This window comes from Helicoverpa armigera, chromosome 1 (assembly GCF_030705265.1).
Source record: "Helicoverpa armigera isolate CAAS_96S chromosome 1, ASM3070526v1, whole genome shotgun sequence".
Classification (NCBI taxonomy): domain Eukaryota; kingdom Metazoa; phylum Arthropoda; class Insecta; order Lepidoptera; family Noctuidae; genus Helicoverpa; species Helicoverpa armigera.
The window spans coordinates 17,279,249-17,305,215 of record NC_087120.1 but is presented as its reverse complement, the minus strand read 5'-3'; the positions used below and the strand labels follow the sequence as shown (position 1 = coordinate 17,305,215).

The window sequence follows — 25,967 nt, the reverse complement described above, 5'->3', positions numbered from 1 at the left end:
AATAAATAAATAATATTTTACTTCTTGAGTTCACTAAATTAATCATATCTTTTGATAGAGCGAATCGATTTCGATGAAACAAAAACTAAACTGTAATACGTCAAGTTACGTAGAATTTTAGTACATAAGCATTGTCTGCATTAAATTCGTAGATTTTACGTGATGCGCGCACAAACAAACAGATAAACAGACAAAATTTTCAAAAATGGTGGAAATGGGTTCTGGTTATCCTTTAACATGCTGACAATTTTTTTTGTCATTTACTTTTCTACAGAGTTATTATATGTATAGATACAGATTTGAGTTGAGTCGAGCTAAGCTGAGAATAGCAGAATAAAAGGCAGGCATGTGTAAGGCAGTGTATTTATTGGAGCGGGCGGTGTGCGGGACGCGCGGGTTGCGCGGGGCGCGCAGCGCGGTCCAGCGCGCGGTTGAGCCGCTCGATGTGCCGCAGCTGGCGCAGCACGAGGCGCACGTGCGAGTCGCGCAGCGCGCGCACGCCACCCAGCCACTCGTCGCCGCCGTCCGCCACCGCCACGCCTGTGCAACAACCTTCAATACTATCTGATCGCATACATCCCAGGTGAAAGGACATTGCCAGGGTCAGGGCTCAAAGTTTGCCTAGTAGTGGGAGTAGTAGTAGTTAGTGCACTCTGAACACAAAATCCGAATATTTTTGAAATCGCTCGCTGGCTGGAGTCCCGAGGAAAACCGGTTCTAATATTTCACATGAGCAGTCACTTTACAAAGCCTGAGCCTTTTGTCCAGTATTGGGAGGTGGTTGAAATAGGTTATTTACTTCACTCATAACACGAAAGAACAATGTCAGGTTTCAATACGGACAAATTTGACCATGGGATACGCTGGGCAAAAGTTAACCCGTTTGAAGATAATCGAATTTCAAGATGTTTTCTTTACAAGTCGTCTAGGTACACGTATAAATTTTATTATTCGTTTTTGCGGATTTTTGTGTGTTTTGTGCCTTTTTGGATAGCTAGATAAATGTAGATGTTTTTTAAGTATTCTGCACAAAAATATGAAGAGTAATATTTTTGAGAAAATAGCTACTAAAAAAGTAATTGCTGTTCGTTATAATTTTCTCTGTGATTTGTACAGTTTTAGAGCCGCCGTACACGGACTGCTTCAAGCAGTTGAGACCGACTGCTTAAAGCCGCGACCGCGCAGTGAACTATAGTCATTCATTCGCTGCCGTACACACGACTGCTCGAGCAGTCGCGACCGCTTCAAGCCGTCAACTGCATGATGAAATTCCATCGTGCCGTCGACCGCTCGCGAGCGGTTGCGAGGCATACACCGACTGCTCGAGCCGTTGACTGCGCTAGAGCAGTCGACAGCTCTCCGACTTCCCTCTCCCCCCCGCCCTTTGCGGCCTCGAGGCGTCTGTTTTCTCATTTGACTGCTCGAGCAGTTGGGTCGTAGCTCGAGCAGTCAACAACCGACAGCTCAAGCAGTCGACGCCGACCGCTCGAGCGGTCCGTGTATTTCACTCAGCCGCTAACTGCTCGAGCAGTCCGTGTACGGCGGCCCTTATGGTTTGTTATTAGTAAGTGATTCATCTTCTATCCAAAAACACACAAAAATCCACAGAAATGAGACTTTTGACTAATAATGAAAATTTATACGTGTAAGACGACTGATCTTGAAATTCGATTATCTTGAAACGGGTTAACTTTTGTCCAGTGTATCCCATGGTCAAATTTGTCCGTATTGACCTATACTATCACCTCCTGAAAGGATGCGGTCTACTTACCAGTAACCCTGTATACTCTCCTTCTAGGTCAGGGACATTCCTTTAACTCTTCCTCACAGAACGTAAAGCTTGCGGATGGTATTATTCGCACTATGGACGTACTCCCTACCACCTTAGAAGTACACTTAGAATCAAAAGTGGTAACGATTCCGTTTATAGTTTTTCCCGAGTCTACTAATAATGAAACATTATTAGGTATTGATTTTATAACCGCCGCCGAAATAGTTATTGATTTTTATAAAAATATTTGGTATTTTAGTAGTGATGACACTATAAAATATACTTTGTCCTCTGAACCTACGTCGCGTAGCGTGTCATGCTCCTCTACAGATGTTCTTAGAGATGATGAGGGCACTCACCTTAAGTCAGCTGAGCGACAGGCGCTCGCTAATGTCCTCACTCGACACGCACACATTTTCAGCAGGGGGAGGTCCGACTCCGTATGCAGAGCACCGCATCAAGACGGGAGATCACCCACCTATTGCTGTCCCTCCGTATAGCCTAAATCCTTCTAAGAAACAGCTGATGAAAGCTGAGATAGATAAAACGTTGCAAGGTGACATAATAGAAGAATGTGAATCAGGTTGGTGTTCACCGGCATTGATGGTGCCGAAGTCCAACAGTGGTATCCGCTTCTGCGTGGACTATAGGCGCTTGAACGCAGTCACCAAGCCCGACACATATCCGATGCCACGCATCGACGAGCTACTACAGAGAACGAAGCGAGACTGTTACATGAGCACGTTAGACCTTCGTTCATCATACTGGCAGGTAGGTCTTCGGGAAACCGATAGGGACAAGTCTGCCCTCACGGTACTTACCGTTTCAAAAGAATGCCGTTCGGTCTCAGAAACGCACCTGCGACGTTTCAGCGTCTCATTGATCGTGTCCGCTCTTGTTCAGCTTTACAGGATGTAATCTTATTAGCATATTTAGACGATCTTTTAGTAATTTCTCAAGGTTATACTCAACATTTAAAAGATCTCGAGGCAGTTTTTAAACGTCTGGCCGAATTTAACCTATAAGTAAACAGGGAGAAGTGCGCTTTCGCTAGGGGGAGCGTTCATTACCTCGGCCACGTTATTACACAAGAAGGTGTTTCCACCGACCCTAGGAAGGTGAGTGCTGTTCTCGAGATGAAGGAACCAGGTAACCTTAAACACCTGCGCACCTTTCTACAAGCATGTTCGTGGTTGAGAAAGTTCATGCCGAATTTCTCGAAGGTAGCTGAACCACTAACACGCTTGACTAGGAAAAGGAGGAGCTGAAGCGTCTACTAACCACAGCTCCTGTACTGATCCAAGCTGACTTCAATCGTCCCTTCATTCTGTGTACAGACGCAAGTAACTACGCCTTAGGTGCGGTTTTATTACAGGGCGATGGTAATCAGGAAAGGATATGCCAGCCGACTCCTCAACGCAGCAGAACCCAACTACTCGACCACCGAGCGTAAAGCGCTTGCTGTAGTGTGGGCGGTGGAGCGTTTCCGGCCTTACCTAAACGGCCAACCGGTCGTGATCGGCAGCGATCATCAACCACTGCGATGGCTGCTTTCACTTAAATCACCAACAGGTAGGTTAGTCCGTTGGGTGCTCAAGCTTCAGGCTTTTGACATTCAATTCCAGTACACACCAGGGAAAGCGAACGTCGTGGCAGACATGCTGAGCAGGCCGATCTGTTCTAACGACTCTCGTGACAGCTGCGGTATCTGCTCAGTCATCTGTGACTTGCCTACGAAGACGCCTAGTCAACTCCGCTCGGAACAACTTTCAGACCCTGATGTGGAAAAGATAGTCAAGGAGCTTGAGGGACCTGATGATGTCGCGGCCCAAAGATGGCTAGAAAGGGGTTACCTCATGGATCAAGGTGTCCTGTTCCGATATAATCCGGACTCTGAGAGTGAATCACCGCAACTAGTCATCTCTGCAAGCCACGTTCCAGAAATTTTAGAAGAGTTGCACGACTCTCCAACAGCCGGCCATCCAGGCATTGATAGAACGAACCAGAAAGTAGCACAGTTGTATTTTTCACAGGAATGCGGAGAATAATCACCGATTATGTCAAAGCCTGCATCCACTGCCAACTATATAAGGCCACCAACTCCAAACCACCAGGCTTACTCCAGACACCCGTTATGAACCAACGTAACGAGGTGTTGGCTATAGATTTATTCGGCCCGCCACCGGAGGGAGACCAGGGGGAGCGAGGGATTTTACTCGTTGAAGAAACTTGTACACGATGGACCGAGCTGTATGCTCTTAAAGACGCCACAGTAGAAGCTTGTGCCCACATTCTTATTGAAGAATACTTCATGCGCTTTGGACTACCTCGTAGGATTATTTCGGATAACGGTGTCCAATTTGTTTCAGCCGTCATGCGCCAATGCATGACAGTATTGGACATCAAACAGAACTTCATTCCTCTCTATCATCCAGAGTCGAATCCTGCAGAACGAAAGAATCGTGACCTCAAAGCCATGCTAGCACATCTCGTAGAGGGAGACCACACTTCTTGGCCAAAGAAGTTGCCGGTGATTCGGTTCGCCCTCAACAGCGCTAAGTGTCGCACTACAGGGAGATCACCAGCTTATTTGTCCTTTGGCAGAGAAATGCGATCCCCCACAGAGGTCGTTCATGACCTTCGTGCCATTGAGGAAAAACATAACTTCGTGCCTCAGATTACACCTTATCTTAGGCAGTTCCTCAACTCGTTCGCAGCTGTGCGAGAACGCGTGGAGATCCAACAAGACAAGGCGAAACAATATGCTGACGCTTCGCGCCGACCGTCGGATTCACTCCAGGTAGGTGACTTAGTTATGTTGAAGTCACACCTACTTAGCAGTGCATCCAAAGACTTTACGTCAAAGTTTTAACCACGTCGCGATGGACCCTATAAAATCGTGGAAGTAATTAGTCCCACAACGTTTAATATAGCTAGCACACAACAACCTGGTGTCGTCATAGGCAGATACCATTTGTTAGGATACCAGTTCAGGAGCGAGGGCGTTCTCCAGAACTGGAGGGGGAGTGTATAGCAAACCATTCAGATTCAGAACATACTCGTCCAGTACGATCGTCCCGTAGTCGCATCCCCCCGCGCTACCTTGACGGCGCGGATATAGATGCGCTCGGATAACTTCGGTTTTTTTTCGGCTCGCGCCGCTTAGGCGACGAAGCGCCTACGACTGTTGGCCGGCCCGCACCCCGCGCAGTCCGCCTTCAACCGGTGTGTGATACACTCACTTACGTATGTTCGTTCCGCGCAGCCCGCCAACAGCCGAGGCTAGTTGGTTTCTCACACGAAAGTCTAACTACAACATTGTACAATATTCGGGTCTATGTATACCACGAACCCTGCCTATAACTGTGTTTTTGTTAGTGATTAACTTCTGTAATAATTCTTAGAACTTCTGAACTTTTCTTATATGGTGTATTCAGTGTAGGTGTGTTATTTTCTTTATTATACAAACGTAATCATAACTAGTGTGTCCACACCCATAATATTTTTTTAATCGGTCCCAGGGTCCCGAGAAAAACCGCTTCTAATGTTCTTCACTTTACAAAGACTTAGGCATTTGCTCAGTAGTGGGAGTGGTCAAAATAGGTTCTTTGCTTCACTCCTAACACGAAATACAAACATTTTTAGTAGGGGAGGCAAGGGTGCTAAATCGGGAGTGACTCGAGCGTCAATGAGACCTATTAGATTGCGAAGCTTAGATGATAAGAAGAAAAAAATGTCCTGACATACACACACTTTCATCGGTGGGTGGAGCGGCTATAAACTTTCAAAATTGTAAAAAAAAAACAGTTACATGGACATACTGGAGCGCGTCAGATATTAATAGCATGCACGTCCTACGTCATTTTGAAAACATACGTATATTAATCTGACTGTTTCCATGGTGGGGGTGGTAGTAGGTAAGGGTTAAAAATGGGGAAAAAAATAATTGTTTCGAGCGCGTCAGATTATCAAAAGGGGTGTTAAGTGAACCAAAACGAAGGCTCTTATGCAATAATCTGACGATTTAGACGTGACCTAAACTGGTGGCCATTATTTGAAATTGCAAAAAAAAATCGCCATTTTGAAATACTCGAGCGCGTCAGATTAAGAAATATATGGTTCATTTATGTACTCTTAACGTAATCATCTTATAATCTGACGATTATCTGGAGGAATGCGCTTAATCTGACAATGGAAAGTTTTTTTGCAAACCTTTTAACAATTGAAGAACTGAAAAAATTGCAAGTAAATAAACCAGTTATGTATTCTTTGAAGTACAAAACTTTTATTTATAAGCAAATAAGTATGAAAAACATAAAGGACAATGGACACAAATATACGGAACCTGGTACACTCCACCAATAGCAATGTCATACATATCATTGTATAGGCCTTTTTATCTAGAACAACTTTTAATATGACAGCTTTGTTGACGTTTGCCCGTCCTGAGATATAGATCAAAAAGTGTGTAAAAGTTAAAACTAAATAATCCATTGATATCTCAAGTTTTGAAAGGAATATCTAAGTGCTACTACGGGTATGTCTTCTAAGTACTACTTGCTGTGCCCGTTAGGGTTCATCATTGTTACTGACTACCAATAAAGCAGCTGTCGAAGGTTTTCGACCAATAGCCATATTGTCATCTCCGGCCAAAATATTTGAAAATGTTCTTCACAAGCTCATCTACTCGCAAGTAGAAAAATACTTACGCAATAACCAGCATGGTTTAGATGCAAGAGGTCTGTCAATACCAACCTACTGACGATAACCGAGTACATATCAAAGCATCTTGATAACAAACGCCAGGTAGATGTACTGTACTTTGATTTTTGTAAAGCCTTCGACAGGGTCAACAATGATATCTTGCTGCAGAAACTCAGCGCCATCGGGTTCTGTCCAAATTTACTCCGACTGCTAGCTGACTACCTCCGTGACCGTCAACAATTTGTAAGATTAGGTGTTTATGATTCACGTCCATACCATACACGTTCTGGGGTCAGTCAAGGGTCAATACTCGGGCCTCTACTTTTCCTGATTATGGTCAACGACTTACCAGCTGTTACCAAATTCGCGGAGTGTCTTCTTTACGCAGATGACTTCAAGCTTTACTGCGCTATTGACTCCCTGTCGGACTGTGAAGCTATGCAAAGTGACATAAATGCCATAAATGAACGGGCATTGCAGAACAAAATGGATTTTAATTTATCCAAATGCTGTGTAATGACTTTTGGTCGAATGCGACACCCAATTTACTTTGAATACACAATAAAAGGCAATAAAATAACAAGACCAACCACCATGAAGGATCTGGGTGTCACATTTGACCAGAAGTTTTATGTTGTTTCATGTTGTTTGTATTTTTTTTTTTGTATTATCTTTTTTTTCTCAATTTTCTTTATTTTTAAGTTTCCTTTGTAAACTTCTCTGATTTATGTAACTGACTTTAGAAGTCGTGTAAATCAAACAAATAAATAAATAAATACTATAATTTTGCATTTCAACCATAAACTGTACCTACCAACTGGATATTGGGCGTAATGATAAACCCCACCAATAACAAAGTGATATATATCGATGGATAGGTCTTTTCAACTAGAATAACATTTACTATGACAGCTTTGTTCTAATGTTTGTCCGTTCTGAGATATAGATAAAAACAAATTAAAACTAATAATAATCAATACTGTAACCTAATTTTCTTTGAAAAATTAACACCAATGTCGATGTTTTTTTAATTTTGTTATGTAGTCATTTATTTATTTAGAACATATAATTTACATTTTTAAATATTAAATATAAAAATAAAAAACATTTAAAAATATAAAAAATAGGTTGCCACCGATATCGGGCACAGGGTCCAAGGTACCGGTGGTTAGGGTCCCAGAGACAGAAACCTCCTCACAATACGTGCCGTATCAAGGAGTACTGCCTTCTGAATCAGTCCCTTGATCCAGCCGCCCAACGAGAGCCTCCTGAGGTGTTCGTCGAGGCTCTTGGCTATTAAACCATTGGCCGTAACGACAATCGGCACAACAACAGCCGTGTCGACACTCCACATGGCGACAACCTCGTGCGCTAAGTCGAGATACTTTATTTGTTTCTCTTTCTCAGCTTTCACAAGGTTCTCGTCATGCGGAACGGCGACATCGACTATCATCGCGCGGCGCGCTAATCGATCTATCACCACAATATCAGGCTTATTGGCTACAATAGTCCTGTCAGTGATGATAGATCGATCCCAGTACAACGTGATATGGTCCTTTTCGAGAACTGGGTCGGGCGCATACTTGTAGTACGGTACCTCAAGGTCTACAAGGTTGTATTGCAGAGCAAGCTGCTGGTGGATGATCTTGGCCACTTGGTTATGCCTGTGCAAATATTCACCGTTAGCCAAACGAGAACAACCAGATATAATATGTCTGATAGACTCACCCGGATGGTGACATGCCCGACATATGTCAACCGTCCCGTCTTTCATAATATACCTCCGGTAGTTATTCGTCAGGATAACTTCGTCCATAATTGCACATACAAACCCTTCGGTTTCTCCAAATAGGTCACCGAAGCGTAGCCAAGCTACGGACGCATTGAAGTCTACATCGGGGCCATGAAGAGCCCCGAAGAAGCGTCCGTGTAGCTGTTTAATTTAATTTTGTTATAATCATTATTTAAGTCGTGGTGGCCTAGTGGGTAAAAAACATTCATACATACATACATTACATACATTTCTATAATAATTACATTGAATTATAATGACATTGATAAATAAATATACATGTGTCATAAACAATACAATAGAATCTATAATAACATGGCTTGACGGAAAAAATCTACGCGTAACTCTTACAAAAACTAATTTTATTCAATTTAATACACATAGATAAATCTAAAATCTAAATAATCTGCCTAGCCTTTTTCCCAGCTATTTTCATACAAAAAAAAAATACGTATAAAGGACAATGCTCAAAAAAAACCCAAGCCCGGCGCAAACGAAAAGTAACTCAAATTATAGGTAATAATAAGTAATGAAATACTGCATAGGAGGCATCATCGAAATCAATGGCTAAATGTATGAAATTGCTATTTGATTTTTTAAAGGGGTAACATGAGCAGCTGGGGCTTACAGTTTAATTAAAGTGCTATCTGAAACAACAAACAAGTAATAGGGCAAGTAATAAGCTTCTCCAAAAAGATAAATCAATACCGAAGTACAGGCTGCAGCGCCCACGTCATCGCGTCAAAAGCGTTTTACATTACTTAGGGTGGGCTAGACATGAGGAACAGTTCGCGCATCCCGCAACATTTTTGGAGCCACTGTTTTCTATGTAATATTTAATTACTTAATTTTACCTATATTTTGAGTTACATTTCTTTTGCGCCGGGCCTGGGTTTTTTTCTCATACTTCATGAGCATTGTCCTTTGACTTAATTTATTAGTTTAAAACCGTCCAGTAGAGTTGCGCGTTGCCACTCTTGCAGAACAGATAGAAAGAGATAGCAGTTGCTGTCATTGATGAAGCGACACTACGCGCGTAATTTGTGAACCACGTTATGCAGAGTAGAGCCAATGTTAACCGGATGACCAGGCCACCACGACCTGTATAAAAAAGGCGAAGTATACGAAACGGCATTTCTCGGTATCACGATGGACAAACAATGCAACTGGAAGGCACACGTATATAACGAAAGTATCCAATAAAATGAATCGTCTTCGTTAAAAACAATATATCTGCATACCATGACTAGTAACTTCCTGAGATTAGCGAGTTCAAACAAAAAAAAACTCTTCAGCTTTATAATATTAGTGTAGATTATTTAAGACCCAAAATGTACTAACACTTATTGCAAATGAATTGAATTGAAAAAAGAGAGAGAGGAATAGAAACTTGGGAGGAGAATACCGGCATCACGTAGCTGCACGCTTTAAACTTTATCGATTAATTTTCCTTACTTCGGCTTACGGGAATCGTCAGATTTTATATTTTTCGTGAACGTTGAATTACTCCCTTCAAAATAAAAAAAAATAGCCGCGCTCGAGAAAGTCAAGATGACGTTTTTTTTTACAAGTTTGTAACCTTCCTACTTCTTATCGTCAATCGCAAATTGTCAGATTAGTGGAATATACACTTTTTAGCATATAACTAACTTACCCTATCTTAATCTGACGCGCTGGAGAATGTCAGATGATAATTTTTTTTTTACTAATCTGATCCTTTATTCTAGTCGCGCGGCTGCATATACAGGGCTTATATTTGGTGGAGGTGTTAAATGGGGTAATAGGTACCTCCCTATATACTAATCTGCCGCGCTTGAGTAAATCCCAAAATCCCTTCTAGGCCTCCCCTACTAACATGTTTTGAAATAGGATGAGTATATTAAGCACCTGGCAAGAACAAAAAACATTATTTGATTGCTAAACCAAACAACCCGATCATACGCTTTGCTTCTTGGAATGTACGAACAATGTTCCCCGGATTTGGGACTCAAGATGATCCTGAACCTGCGTTAAGAAAGTCGTCCATAATTGACAGAGAGCTTTTTCGTCTTCGCGTTGGTGTTGCCGCTCTACAAGAGACTCGTCTCTCTGACGAAGGTAGTCTCCGTGAAGATAACTACACTTTCTACTGGAAAGGGCGTGAGTCTGGTGAGCGCCGTGATTACGGCGTAGGATTTGCAGTACGCAATGATATTCTTAACTGCATTGAACCGCCAAAGGGTATTTCCGAGCGCATCATGTGTCTCCGAATTAACACTCATTCAGGGCCTGTATTGTTGATTTATGCCTATGCTCCTACCTTACAGGCATCTCCCGAAGACAAAGATGCTTTTTACGAAGATTTATGCCACTGCTTGACAACCAGCAATCAATCAGATAAACTTCTTCCCGGTGACTTTAATGCTAGGATTGGAAATAACCAAAACAATTGGCCGGACTGCGTGGGTTCACATGGCATTGGGAACATGAATGAGAATGGTCAACGCCTTCTAGAATTTTGTGCATCCCATTCCTTGTGTATCACTAACACGTACTTCCGTAACAAACGGCCCATAAAGTGTCGTGGAGACATCCGCGTTCCGGACACTGGCATCAGTTAGATTTTGTTATCACCAGATGACGGGATCTTCGTGACATCCTTAATGCCCGAACTTATTACAGCGCGGACTGCGATACAGATCACTTCTTAGTTATGGCAAAGACAAGACTAATTGCAAAAAAGATACACTCGGCAAATAACGTCTCTAGAAGAATAAAAATTAACCAAAATCTGCAATTGATAAAAGGCTATATAACCGATTTAATAGTGCGATCGAAAACAAATCCAGCCCAGAAACACTGGAGAACCTACCGAATAGCGAAACTATGTGGTCCATAGCAAGGGATACTATCACCCAGATTGCTCTCGAAACATTTGGGATACAAGGCAAAACCCAAAAGAACTAGTTTGCAGAATATGAGGATGAATTACGACCCTACCTTGAGAGTAAATGTAATGCTTACATAAGCTATCTAAATAACATGGACAATGAAAGTCTCAAGCTTAGGTACCAAACAGCTAAAGCTGATCTGCAGCGTGTATCGCGCCATCATGCAAATCGTTACTGGGCTAGCTTTAGTGAGACTATTCAACATTGCCATAAAATTGGTAATTTTCGAGGGATGTATCAAGGCATCAAAACGGCCATAGGGCCTGTTGATAGAAAGCTAGCAGAGATAAAAGATCGTGAAGATAACCCTATCTCTGACAAACAACAACCACTAAGATGGGAACAACACTAATCAAATCTCTACTCCGATGAGATCAACATCAGTCCCATTGCCTTCTTCTTTACCAGTTTTCTCTTCTATGTCAGATTTAGACGATCCACCTACCTTAGAGGAATTTCAACAAGCAATCAAAAGCCTAAAATTAGGCAAGAGCTCTAGACGCAATAACCTACCAGCTGAAATCATCTCATATAATTGCATATTTCCGATTCTCTATCAATTTCTACTTAAATGTTGGGAAAGGGCAGCACGCAGGGACGCAGTCATAATTATGCTATACAAGAGTAAGGAGACAGAGAAGACTGTAACAACTACAGAGGTATCTCACTCCTCAGTGTCACAGGAAAAGCTTTTGCCAAAGTGATTCTGAAAAAGATCGAAACTCTTGCTGCAAGAATATACCCCGAGTCACAATGTGGTTTCAGGCCTGGTCGTTCCACAAACGACATGATATTTACTCTGCGTCAACTTCAGGAAAAGAGTCGCGAACATCAGACACCCTTCTATATTACATTTGTCGATTTAAACAAAGCCTTCGACTCTGTAACTAGACAAGGCCTTTACATCATACTTTTTAGAATAGAGTGCCCACCAACCTTACTTTCCCTAATCAAGGCTTTCCACGACAACATGCAAGGTTCTGTTATCTTCGACGGCCTTACTACAGAAGCTTTCAGCATGAACCGTGGCATCAGACAAGGCTGTGTCTTAGCGCCTACCCTTTTCGGTATCTTATTTTCGGCTATACTGATAGAGGCTTTTAAACAATGTGATATCGGAATTCACCTACACACGAGAAAAGAATTTTCAATATCCAACATCTGAAATAAAAAAACAAGCGATATGACATACTGGTCCGCGAGTTACTGTATGCTGATGATGCAGCTCTAGAAGCTAAATCTGAACAAGAACTACAGGAACTCGTAAATAGGTTTGATCACGCTTGCCTATATTCTATGAGTATAAAAACCAAAAAACTGTCAACATGGCTCAAGGCGTCGACCATCCACCTAATATCATGCTCGATGGAACTCCTCTAGAAATCGTTGATCACTTTTGCTATCTCGGGTCTACTACAACCTCCAATCTTTGTAACAATAAGGAAATTGATACTCGTGTAGCGACCTACAAAGGAACATGAGCGCATCGCACGACCGCACACCGTCATAGCGCGCAGCGCACTGAGCGGCGCACGGCGCGCTTGCACTACGTCATCGCCTGATGCAAGCGACAGCTCCAGCGGCCCGGGCTCCACTGGCTGTGTGATCGAGGAGCGACGACATCCCTGCGCCATCGTATACTGACTGCGGTCAAGAGCTGCGTCCGCTATATTTACGTGTCGCGCCGCGCGCACCTTCTGCTGGCTCTGTTCCTATTGGCCACATCGTTCTCCGTACCACCAGTACTTGCGGTTCAGCCTAGGCTAATATTAAGCGACGTTTTTAGAAAATAAAGTTAGTTGTTTCTGAGTGAGAGTGCGTTTCATTACGAGAACCTCCAAACTCGCATTGGAAGAGCGGCTTCCAACTTTGGCAAACTCTCTACGCGTGTTTGGAAAAACAACAAGCTTAAGCTTTGGTTTCCTAGGAAAGCGGTGCCGTCATATAGCGGCCGTAATATTACGGACGCAAATAGACGGTCGTCTTTACGGTGATGACATGTGGAAAGTTCCACGGCCGTTTTAACACACCGTATTTTTTTTTTAATAAAATTTACTTTTTATATTATATATTGCATCGCGGTTACGAACGAAACCTATTAAAATTTCATCGTTCTCGCTGCTCCAAGTGTTTCCGAAAAAAAACACAAATACGTATTAAAAAAGCTTCAGCGCTTTCAATAAAACGTTCACCAAACTATCTGACGGCCCGTTCACACATGGGAGTCCGTTTTACTGGTACGTTTTTAACGGATACGTCATAAATTTATGCGCTGTTCACACATAGGCACCGTAAAACGTTCAACGAACCCGTCATTACTGGATGCGATGTGTGAACAGAAAACTCGCAGTATACCTCAAAATCCTCCATGAGAATAATGCATATTTCGCGCCAACCTGCAATACTTGCAGTATTGTCTTTGTATTTATCCAGCGTCTTGTCCCAAAGGACTGGCCTATCTTCCACCAAACTAATTAACATTTCCTTGTCTATTAACTTTTCCCACTCCTTGGTTGACATGGTTGATCAGTGATTATAATAATTATTACACACAATGCACGCGCGCGTTCTCTAGGAATCTACAATAAAAAATGTGAGTCAAACAAAACCTGTCGTGTCGCATCACTCCCCCTCCTACACCCCGCACACACCGCCCGCCACGCACACAGTATCTATCCGTTAAAATTCTACGTATCCGTATATTTTTACTGTTCCGTCGTCCAGTATTCGATGACAAAACGGAATGTAATTTTTTTACGGAACGATATTTTTTACTGTATACAGAATACTGTGCCATGTGTGAAGTCACTCATACAACTACATACGCCATCGACGAAAAAAAAACGTACACGATAAAACGGAACAGTAAAACGGAGACATGTGTGAACCGGCCGTGACACCGTCAAGACGGCCGTCATGCAAATGGCGGCACCAATTTTTGTAGTTACGGTGTACGTTACCGCTCTCCAAGAAACCGCCCCATTTCGTTTACATGGACAACGTTCTAGTGACGTCATTCATCGCTGTATTACGGCCGCTATATGACGGCCCCGCTTTCCTAGGAAACCCAAGCTTTACTATTACTACCAAGATCCTCGTATACAAAACCTGCTTACTCAATACGCTACTATACGGCTCGGGAACATGGACCACTTACTCCAAGCAAGAACGTCGTCTGCTTGCGCGCGATACTCGGTGTCACTTGGAAGAACAGGGTGACTAACGAAGCTGTCCTAAGTAAGACCAACTGCAACAGCATCCTAGCAATTCTGAAACAGAGAAGACTTCGCTGGCTGGGACACGTTCATCGTATGAACACCGAAAGATTCAACCACGTGAAGTCATGCTCGGGCAGATTGCTGATGCAAAAAGACGAGCGGGTCGCCCAAACTTACGTTTCAAGGATTGTTGCAAACGTGACATGGACAGTTTCAACATCAACGCTAATTCTTGGGAAGCACGCGCCAATGAAAGGCTCTCATGGAGACGCGACCTGCGCACCGGAACTGCAAAATATGACGAAGCCTGGCTCGACGACATTAAGCAGAAAAGGCTTGGTATCAAGAACGCTGCACCCGTGGACGACCCTCGCTTCACCTGCGACAAATGCGGCAAGAAGTGTCGTGCAGCTATTGGCTTATTCAGCCATAAAAGAAAGTGCTTGCGGCACTAATAATCGCATAGACAAGCACTGCCACAATCATCTGACCAAGATGCTATGTGGCCAATGAATGAATGTGTCATTTCATGGTATTTGAAGGTCTGTGCTAAAAACGATAGTGCAGTCAAAACGTGAATCCAAGATGGCGGCTGCAACAGGTATCATTTTTTAGTCATGGATGTCATATTCATGGTATTTGAGGGTGCTAAAAACGATAGTGCAGTCAAAACGTAAATCCAAAATGGCGGCTGTAATAGGTATAATTTTTTTCGTCATGGGTGTCATTTTCCTGGTTTTCGAGGGTGCTTAAAACGATAGTGCAGTCAAAATTTAATAACAAAGAATTTCGAACGTGTCGTAGCAGATGAAAATATTTTTCTGTTAATAATTTGTAGATATTAATGAACAATAGGTATTTTTTATGTAATGGGTTTTTAATTACTATACCTATTCCAGCTGTTTATGTAATTAACTAATAATATTTTTTTAATTTAAAAACTCAGTTCAAAATAAAGAACAGCTAAAAATAAATGTAAATACAATAACAACAATTAAGTGCTTAATCAATTGCAAGATTATTTTAAGCAGTCGTTTATTTGTTTGATAATTATGTATTTGTGTAAAAAGTCCTTGAGCCTTGTCCGCGCGCCCGCTCCGAGTTACGGCCCTTTCACACGGCAGTCCAGTTTTTTGCAGGATACCGTTTGATCGCAAAAGATGTTATATGCTAGTGTTCACACGAGCAAACCGCATGCAGGATCCTGCAAAATGCGGTTCCTGTCGATTTGTGCCATTCGGTTTTGTCAATTGAAACTGGATCGTTCAGTAAAAAGCGGGATCCCGTTTAATGAAACATATACTTCTATAGCATTGTTCACACGGCTTCCTGCGTGCGGTTTTTTGCTAGACACTGTTTTTTGTGGGAACGTGTTTTACAAAAATACCTAAACACCACGATAGGATGAACCCAGAATCTTCTATTTCGCTGCCGACGACGTCGATAATATCAATAGACTAGCAAAGTATTCACGTCCATTTCGCCTGATGACTAGCGCAGGCATTGTCAAAAACAGGATCAGCCCTTTCACACGGCGGTCCAGTTTTGCGGGACCGGCCTTCCTGCAAAACTGAACTACGTGTGAACACAGCGTCCGTTTCTGCAGGATACAGTAAAATGCCGCCGGTCCCGCAAAACTGGACTGCCGTGTGAAAGGGCTGTAACGTTATAGTAATATAAAAGTTATATCCATTACACAATTTATTAAAAAAAGATGTGCGCTGGAAATGAGACCAATAATAAATTTTTATTTCAATACCGTAATTGTCAACATGCAACGACGGGCATGTCGCCTGCGGTGGCTTTGCAAGGCCGTAGTGCGCAGCGCACAAGAGCGGCAAGTGGCCGCTGCAGGCGACACGCCGCATACGCTGGCGCCTAATGACACTGTGCTAGCCCGGGACTATAGCGCGAGGGGAGGTAACTGATTACAGGGTACGGTAGTCGAACAGACGTTATCGGTCTCATACAAGGTAAAAGTTTGGACGCGGAGACTGCAGGCGAAGACATGTTGATCAAATTGTACCTATATATAACAAGAATCGCCACTCGTTATCTCGAACAAGCATTGTTTCCGCTAGTAAAGATATATCACCATACCGGGAGGTTCCCCCGGTCCGTGAGGAGACTGAGGACACATTCGAGGACGCTTCTGACGAGGTCGGTGAGAATTCACAAAAGACTGATACTGAAGCGGCGTCAGAGCCGGTAACCGCACCACCACCGCCAGGAGCGTCTGTTCGTGCTCTGCGAGCTTATAATCGGGCACGTCTTCATTCATAGGAATGTATTTAGAGATAAGTAGATATAGATAAGACTAGCTTAAGGGGGAGAAATATATGTACCGTCGCACTGTGGGATGGATTTCGGGTTTCATAGACATCCAATTAGTAACTGAATATCTTTCGGAAGACCACATACATACTTTAAAATTGTATCATTATAGTATAGACTCATAAACGGCTCATTGAGAAATTTTTATTCAAAAATTTGTATGAAGCTGAACGAATAAAAAGGCATATCTCCGGTCTCGCACAATTGGCCCTAATTATTTTTCAGGGAGTCAATCTTTGAATTATTTGAAATTTTTTGATATATTGCATTATAAGGTCAGAGGTGCGAAACATTTATTTTTAATTTTTAAACTTTTTTTTTTGTAAGTATCAAACGTTTTAGTTTAGGCCAGCTCCGCATCTATATCTAGTGCAATAAAAATAGGAATATGAATAGGGCCATGACAATATATGATAAATATACATTTAAGTGACATTTATTGAACTTTTCTTTAAATTATTCGATAAGTATTTTTGTATTTAAAATTTATTTTTATATCAGTATGTATGACATGTATGAGTATATTAATATAATATGTGTATATGACTATGACACAAATTTCACAATATGACTTTTAGGCTAGTTATTTAATTAGCTTTACCTAATTATATCGAGAAATAATTCTAACATTAATCATTAACGACCTAAATCTATACTGTGAAATTTGCAAATAATTAACTAATTACATAATATCTTTAATCAGTAATATTAGTGTCTCAAAGAAAGTATTTGTTAATAACGTTTTAACCAGTAAACCCTAATGACCCCATTGTTATTTCAATATCATTTATTGATTACGTTGAGGGTAGTTAGAAAATTACTTGCAATTAGAGCGGATATTTATATGCTATCCCAATTCTTATCCCCTCAGTATGCATTGACATTGATTGATACATTCAACTGAACAAAATGGAGAATATTGCGATCGTTACTAACTTAGATTTATTCGTGATATTAAAAAGTGCGAATAAAATAACAGACTACCAATTTTTGTTCGAAACAGTGTTATCACGACTGGACTGCAATTTATCTGAAGAAGATCGTGTGACATTTCGGGAATTTTGCCGAAAATTTGCTAGAGCTGTCAACAAACGTTGGCAATCAGTAAGTCGGAAAGCGGACATATTCCTAAAGAAACATGAAAGTTGGCTGCAAACGAATATTGACTGGCCTAGCTGCATACTAAGCCAAGTGCAAGGTACATCAATAGCTTCGGTTTATGAAGCAGAGCCATCTGCATCAATAGCTTCGGTTTATGAAGCAGAGCCATCTACATCAACATCTTCTGTTGGAACCATGACCAAAAGGAAGCATCCTCGGAAAGCTTTTGACGATTTGGGAACGAAGCAAAAGAAAAGAAGAAGTGGCGACTTGGATGGTGAATGTAGTGAAATGGTTTTTGCAGCTGTATCAAAATTAAAAGCGGATGGAAAGGAAAACATGGCTTCTGTTATTGAACACATGCTGAAAAATCCAGAGTCAATTGGTAAATTTCAAGACGTCATGGTGAAACAACCATTCACCAAGAAAATATTTACACCTCAGAAGGCTCTTGGTTTATTGCTATCTCTGAAGCTGTCAAAATGGCAATACATGACATTGAGAGAGACAGCTATACGAGAAGGCATTCGCAATTTATACCCTTCGTATTACCAAGTGCAAAAAGAGAAGAAAGAGTGTTACCCACCAGAGAACTCTATCACAGTTACTGATTCTTCGGCTAAAATTACTCTGCAAAGTCTACTTGACATTACAGCCAAAAGAGTATTAAAATCTTTACCTGATAACATACAAGAAAAAGAAATGATTCTGGTATCGAAATGGGGTTGTGACGGTGCATCGAGCCAAAGTAGATATAAGCAAAAGTTGGATTCTGCAGACGATGATTCCAGCATTTTTATGACATCCTTAGTGCCTTTAAAAATAATGTGTGAAGACAAAATAGTTTGGGAAAACCAAAAACCTTGTTCACCATCTTTTTGTCGTCCTGTGCAGTTTCAATTTATAAAAGAAAGTGAGGCTGTGGTGAAGGCCGAAGTAACGGAAATGGAAAAGCAAAGGACAATGCTCAAAAAAAACCCAAGCCCGGCGCAAACGAAAAGTAACTCAAATTATAGGTAATAATAAGTTATGAAATACTGCATAGGAGGCATCATCGAAATCAATGGCTAAATGTATGAAATTGCTATTTGATTTTTTAAAGGGGTAACATGAGCAGCTGGGGCTTATAGTTTAATTAAAGTGCTATCTGAAACAACAAACAAGTAATATGGCAAGTAATAAGCTTCTCCAAAAAGATAAATCAATACCGAAGTACAGGCTGCAGCGCCCACGTCATCGCGTCATGAGCGTTTTACGTTACTTAGGGTGGGCTAGACATGAGGAACAATTCGCCCATCCCACAACATTTTTGGATCTCGTCGTGTTAGAAATAAAGAATCGATGACTTTTAAGCGTTATTATTAAAATGAAAAGTACATTCATATCCTGTTTTAGTTCTATCATCCTATTATCTTGTAAAAGTAGGTAGAATAGTGGAGAAGTTGCTATAAACATGTCATTATGTACACTCTTAAACCACAACTGTATCTGTTTGCTGTTCCTTTTACTAATACATTATGTTACCTCTAAAATCTTGAGTAGCAATGTACCGCAGATGTTAAAATTCGAATAGCAGTTTCACACATATAGCCACTGATATCGATAATGCCCCCTATGTAATATTTAATTACTTATTTTTACCTATATTTTGAGTTACATTTCTTTTGCGCCGGGCCTGGGTTTTTTTCTCATACTTCATGAGCATTGTCCTTTCAAATCTTCGACCAACCGAATATGAAACTAACAAAGTAACCCATGACCTCATGATGACAATGGTTGATGCCAAGATTTGCACTTATCTTTGCATGCTACATTTGTTTAGCGAAACCGACCGAGATGAACAACTTGGAACTTGTAGAAAAAAGAGTGACATCACCGGAAATGTTGAAGTTTGGACTATCTTCGCTGCATGCACGCATAAATGTGATGGGATGCCTTTTAAATATATCATACAGACTTGATATCAAAAAATCGTCTGTAAGAGGAAAAGAAGAACAAAATGTAAGAGATGCGAAAAAGAAGATAGTTCAAGATCGTTTTAAAAATGAACTCGGCTTACTGATTGATGTAGTGAAGCAAGGCCATGGTACGACCAATGACGGTAACACAGCGAGAAAATTCTTCGAAGATCCAGTGAAAACTGCCGATATAACAGGACTCGATGCGGAACTGATTCACAGGTTTGCTGTTATTTTGCAAGCGAAAACTTCCGGTGAGGATGTGGATACCATAAAATTCAAAGATTACGCATACAAAACTGCTGAAAGGTACGTGTCCTTGTATAGTTGGTACTACATGTCTGCAACCGTGCACAAACTGCTACTTCATGGAGCTGACATCATTACTTGTAATGCGATCGTACCAATTGGAAACCTCTCTGAAGAGGCTTCGGAAGCCCGCAACAAGGATTTCCGAAGATTCAGGGAACACAACTCCCGTAAGAAAAGTAGAGTGAGTTCCAATGAAGACATTTTAAATTTTCTTCTTCTTTCTTCGGAGAAAAAGAAAACTTTCTTTACTGAAACCCTTGATTTACTTAAGCTTCAACAACCTGAGTTTGAATTCACAGACATTTCTCATTTAGACTCTGACTCTGAAATGGACTCTGACTCTGATTCGGACTCTGAATGATCGTGATGATTTGGAGTGTGATTGTTATTATGACATTAATTTTAGTTTCATGAATAGGTACTTGTCTTTTTATTTTTTTTAAGATTTAAGATTTTTTTATTTTATTAATTTATGTTTTTTAAGATTTAAGATTGCCATTTCATAATATTGTTTCCAAATTAATTATGACTTATCTTTGATTATGTTATTTTTATATATCGTGTTTATTATTTTAAATAATCGAATATTTCTTGATTGAGGAATAGGTTACAAATGGTTATGTTATGTATGTATGTTAAATCAAGTTAAATAATTGTCACTTAAATATATATTTATCATATATTGTCATGGCTCTATTCATGTTCCTATTTTTATTGCACTAGATATAGACGCCAAGCTGGCCTAAACTAAAACTTTTGATACTTACAAAAAAAAGCTTAAAAATTAAAAAAAAAAATGTTTCGCACCTCTGGCCTTATAATGCAACATATCAAAAAATTTCAAATAATTCAAAGATTAACTCCCTGAAAAATAATTAGGGCCAATTGTGCGAGACCGGAGATATGCCTTTTTATTCGTTCAGCTTCATATAAATTTTTGAATAAAAATTTCTCAATGAGCCGTTTATGAGTCTATACTATAATGATACAATTTTAAAGTATGTATGTGGTCTTCCGAAAGATATTCAGGCATAAAAGTCATCACTTTCGAGGTTACTAATCGGATGTCTATGAAACCCGAAATCCATCCCACAGTGCGTCGGCTTAGTTATAGTTTGGATATTTGTATGATGGTGGGTAGATTGTAGTAATTATTGAATAAACCAGTTAGCTGCTAACCCTCGCCTTTCATTGATGCTGCAGTCACCATACAAATAAAACAAGTGCCGGTCGTAGTGAACGTTTGTTGGGTAATCTCGAGCAACAACTAGGAGCTCTTGGTAGTCAACCGATTCATAGGGAACATCAGTTTAACACAGCCAAGAATGAATTGAAAGTGATGAATTTGATAATAGTGTAAGCGGTTTCCTTTACGAAACTGAGCCACAGATTACCAAATCGGAGGACTCGTTGAACATGCCTTGAAGCCCTAGTTTAATCGCTCAAGGCGTTATACATTTTAACAAAAGTTCATATTTATTTTTATTAAAAAAATAAATAAAAAGACTGATTGGAGACTCGCTGGTTGTCTAATCGTTTCGGGTAACGATTACCAAAGATGTTCAATAACAGCTAGGACCTACAGTTTAACGTGCCCTCGTAAACTCAATCATTCGTGTCCAAGATGTAGGTACTTAGACAGTACATACAAACTTTGAAATGTCTTAAAAAATATATGGAAACCGACGCTGTGACTACGCAACGCAGCGCAACGCAACGCACTAATCGCTATAAGTGATACTGCAACGGAAACTACTTTAAAGTATCGTCAGATTTGCTGCAACAGATTTGCGGGCACCGGGCTTCAGTCATTACAAATTATATGGGCGACCTATTAACAAAACTGATTTTGAAAAAGATCGTAACCTTCTAACCAGCACCTATTTAGCTCAGACTTGTTCTGCGCTTGAGAAAGCTGGAGGTGTAAGTAAAGCTTTTCGGCATTTTAAGACAGTGAGTGATGGCGGTGCTTCGCAAGCAGGGACCGGCAAGTCTGAGCCGATATGACGGGCTCCCACTGGGTACAATCGAGCATAGTTCGGTTTGCAGCATCAATTCTACCGACACCTTATTGATTTGTCTTTGAAGAAATGTTGCCGTCGCGCCGAACCTTAATTGAAAATCAGAAAAATGTAAGAATCGCTATCCTGTGGGGTTATTATGTTGTTTATGGTTTTCAGATGCTGACTTACCTAGGTGACAGCCCTCGCTCCGAACACTGCTGAAAAAGAAATAGATATTTTATTAATATTTTAACACTATACTCTATGAAATATTACGTGTATGTGTTTCTTGCCGATTCTTGTCTATAAGAGTCATTCTTTGGAACCGTGCACCTAGCCATTGACGTTTCTTAAGCACCTGGAGTAGGTGTACATGAAGTAAAATCCTTGGAGTGAGTGTGTGAGGCAGGGTACCTGACGCCGCGCGCCTGCGTGGCCACGTGCCGCGCCACGCGGGCGCCCGCGCCGGCGCTGGCGGGGCTGCCCGCGCGCCGCGCGCCGCCTGCCGCCTGCAGTGTGCATCTGTGCCACCACACAACCTCGTACACAACTTGATTCTAACTACACTCTACATTATCTTTACTATTATATTATAAACTAGCCGTTTTTCCGCGGTTTTACCCGCGTCCCGTGTTAACTACTGCCCGCACCGGGATAAAATATAGCCTATGTTACTCGTGGATAATGTAGCTTTCGAATGGTGAAAGAATTTTTAAACGGCCCAGTAGTTTTTGAGCCTATTCATTACAACCAAACAAACAAACAAACACAGTTTTCCTTTTTATAATATTAGTGTATATATCGGGTGTGTCGTTCACAATCACATTAAATCATATCGCATATACTTTATGATATTCTATGGCGAATTGTAAAAAAAATAACTTAATCCATTCAGTGGTTGAACCACAGGAGTCATTTTTCGTTTTTATAATTTACAACATCATGTGTAAAGCAGAGATAAAGTTAGGAGTATCGTATGTTTTGATCAGTTGAGAGCTGTCAGTTATCAAAGGGAGACTTTCAGTTGTTTGTAATGTAATGACTGACTTTTATATGGTGTTCTAATTTTTGCACATTTTTATTCCATTTACTTTGTTTGAAAAAAACATTTTTTTTTTTACGTATTTTTATTTTATCTTTGTGTTAATCGACATATATTAACCAGTATACTAACGCATTTCATTTAATGTGATTATGAACGACACACCCGATATAATATATATATATATATATCTACCATATATATATATATATATATATATATATATCTACCATATATATATATATATACATATATATATATATATATATAATGACACAGAAAATGAATGTAGTTGACTGTACTTTTGCTTGAAATCGGGTTAAATTATAAAACGTGTCGACTTGGTGAAAACATAAAAGTGAATAATTTAAGTTTCACCAACTGGACACGCATCAAAATCTTGACGTGTCGAGTTGACGACATGATAAATGTAAAAATTTTGAGTTTCGCCAACTGAGTTAAGTGTGTCGAGATGACGAAAGACCCAGAATAATATATATATCTACACTAATATTATAAAATAGCTATCCCGCAGTTTAGACTATCTAAAGTACATACATCTTTCATGGGATATTGTGTCAAATGTTATAATAAAATACCAGACAACATTGACATGCGGTTTAAAACTCATATAAAAGCCACACTTTGTAAAAACGCATATTATAAATTAGAAGATTATATTCAAGACTAGCTTCTGCCAGCGACTTCATCCGCGTTAGATTCAGACTTTGTGCAAAGAGAGGAAGAAATAATAAATACCAGCCCATCCAATTATCTAAATCTACGCGTACCTACTACTACTTCGCCTAAAAAGAAATAAAATGTAGGTAAACTGTCAATAAAGAACAAATATCTATATCTAAAAACGAATACCAGCCTATTTTATAAAATAATAATAAAATAAAAAGTTAAATTATTTAAAGACGTCGCGCTAATAAGCACGTTAATATCGGTTATTGTCTGTCAATAAGGTCGAACACTCTGAACGTTTATTCGCATCAAGCCAAATACTTTTGTAATGTATGAAGCCCGCGCGGCCGCCGCGAGCCAAACAAAACTAATCCTTAGAGTATGATTCAGTATTCACGCGCGATGGCTCATTAGCGTATTTCATGTAGTATAATCATTTTGGTGTTTCTTTACCGATTTATATGATTATTTTTTTATTGAATAGGTAATAATGTAAACTTTTTTATTAGGAATTACCGAGAGTGTTTTCAACGTAAGAGTAGACAAACATAATCAGAAAGCTCCGATCTGCTAAGCTATCGAGAGTTACATGTGTTATTGTGAGCCAACCATAAAAGTTAGACATATGTTGCCATGGTAAATGTTTTACATAATTTTAAGGAGAACATTTCCGTTATACATGGTTTCGGTGTAACTTTAACCATAACGGATGCACACGCGACGTAAGCATTAAAAAATAGTGAAACTTCTCCCGTTTTCCCAAAATTTCCTTTCACTGCTCTGCTCCTATTGATCGCAGCGTGATGAAAAGTATCCTATAACCTGCCCAGGAGTATGAAGAATAGTTGTACCAAGTTTCATCAAAATCCGTCAAGTAGTTTTTGTTTCCATAACGAACATACAGACAGACAGACAGACAGACAAAAATTTTACTGATTGCATTTTTGGCATCAGTATCGATCACTGATCACCCACCCCCTAATAGTTATTTTGGAAATATATTCAATGTACAGAATTGACCTCTCTACAGATTTATTATAAGTATAGATAAAAATGCTTGGAAACATGCTGGTCCTGCTCCATAGGACGCACTGACAGTATCAAATTATTGCGAATTTAAAATTACACCCGCTAGTAAGATTGTGATATTCTTTTGATTGTTTGTTTGTAACTTTGTACAAAAATATAAACTGATTTGTAAATGTGAACACCATGTAGCATTTTAATCTTTTTTTATTATTTATTCTGATATTCTTTGTCTATTGTGATTCTACATGATCTTCGCATGTTATTATAGTATGTATCAATACATACAAACTGTAATACCTATTATTTTTAAAAAGAGTAACCATGGAGTTTCTTGCCCGTTCTTCTCCATAGGAAGCTACTTTTGGAATGGGCAACTAGAATCAACTTTATTTATATGTTTTGACGTTCATAAGTGCTTGTGAAAGCCTAAATGAAATAAATGATTTGACTTTGACTTTTTGACTTTGACTTTGAAAACTTTGTTTGTTTGTTTCGAAAGTTGCTCTTGATTTCTCAGGGTTGCCATTATCATATCCTGACCTGATGACTATGGGACCACGTGAGAACTATACCCTAACAAATAAAAAAACCGGCCAAGTGCGAGTCATACTCGTACATGAAAGGTTCCATCAAACGTTCCATTATTATAATACATTCCATATTCTGTGAATATTTCAAGCATCTACCTATTGCCGTTATCGTTATCGAGGCAAAAAATGAGCAAACAATCACGTTTGTTGTATGGGAGCTGTTACGGGGTGGGTCTGAATAGGCTTTTTAAAAAAGAAACCTTGAAATAGAACTTGAAAAAACTTTTAATTATGTAATAAAAAGGGTCTACAAAAGAAAAGCCTTTGTCCGCGACGACGTTCAATAGCACACTGACAATACCCGGTATAATTCCTACGTTTTTCCAATAAGCTGTGTTGGTGGAAATCAGCGGAAACAAATGTTGCGTCAGCTGTTTATTATTGTATACTTATAATGTTATTTAATATATAACAGAGTCCCCCAAAATATTTATTTTATTCTAGTTTTCAGTATTTGTTGTTATAGCGGCAAACGAAATACATCATCTGTGAA

The 25,967-nt window shown here is 40.1% G+C and overlaps 1 protein-coding gene across 5 annotated transcripts in view; it reads right to left on the bottom strand.

Moving 5' to 3' along the window:
* Positions 1–359: 359 nt before the first annotated feature.
* LOC110381710 (serine/arginine repetitive matrix protein 1) overlaps positions 360–25,967 on the bottom strand; it is a 71,206-nt gene continuing 45,598 nt past the window's right edge. Inside the window, exons 7-10 of one of the 5 annotated variants that reach the window (XR_007510556.2) lie at positions 22,538–22,645; positions 22,313–22,341; positions 21,987–22,230; positions 404–540 (exon numbers count right to left, since the gene is read on the bottom strand). Coding sequence is in view for 3 of the 5 variants with exons in the window: in XM_049837355.2 (XP_049693312.2) it covers positions 365–540; positions 22,313–22,341; positions 22,538–22,645 (313 nt within the window). In the remaining 2 variants the exon portion in view is untranslated. Of the gene's footprint in view, positions 541–21,986; positions 22,231–22,312; positions 22,342–22,537; positions 22,646–25,967 lie in introns of all 5 variants that reach the window. The other 4 variants (XR_007510558.2, XM_049837355.2, XM_049837361.2 and 1 more) reach the window with 4 other exon arrangements.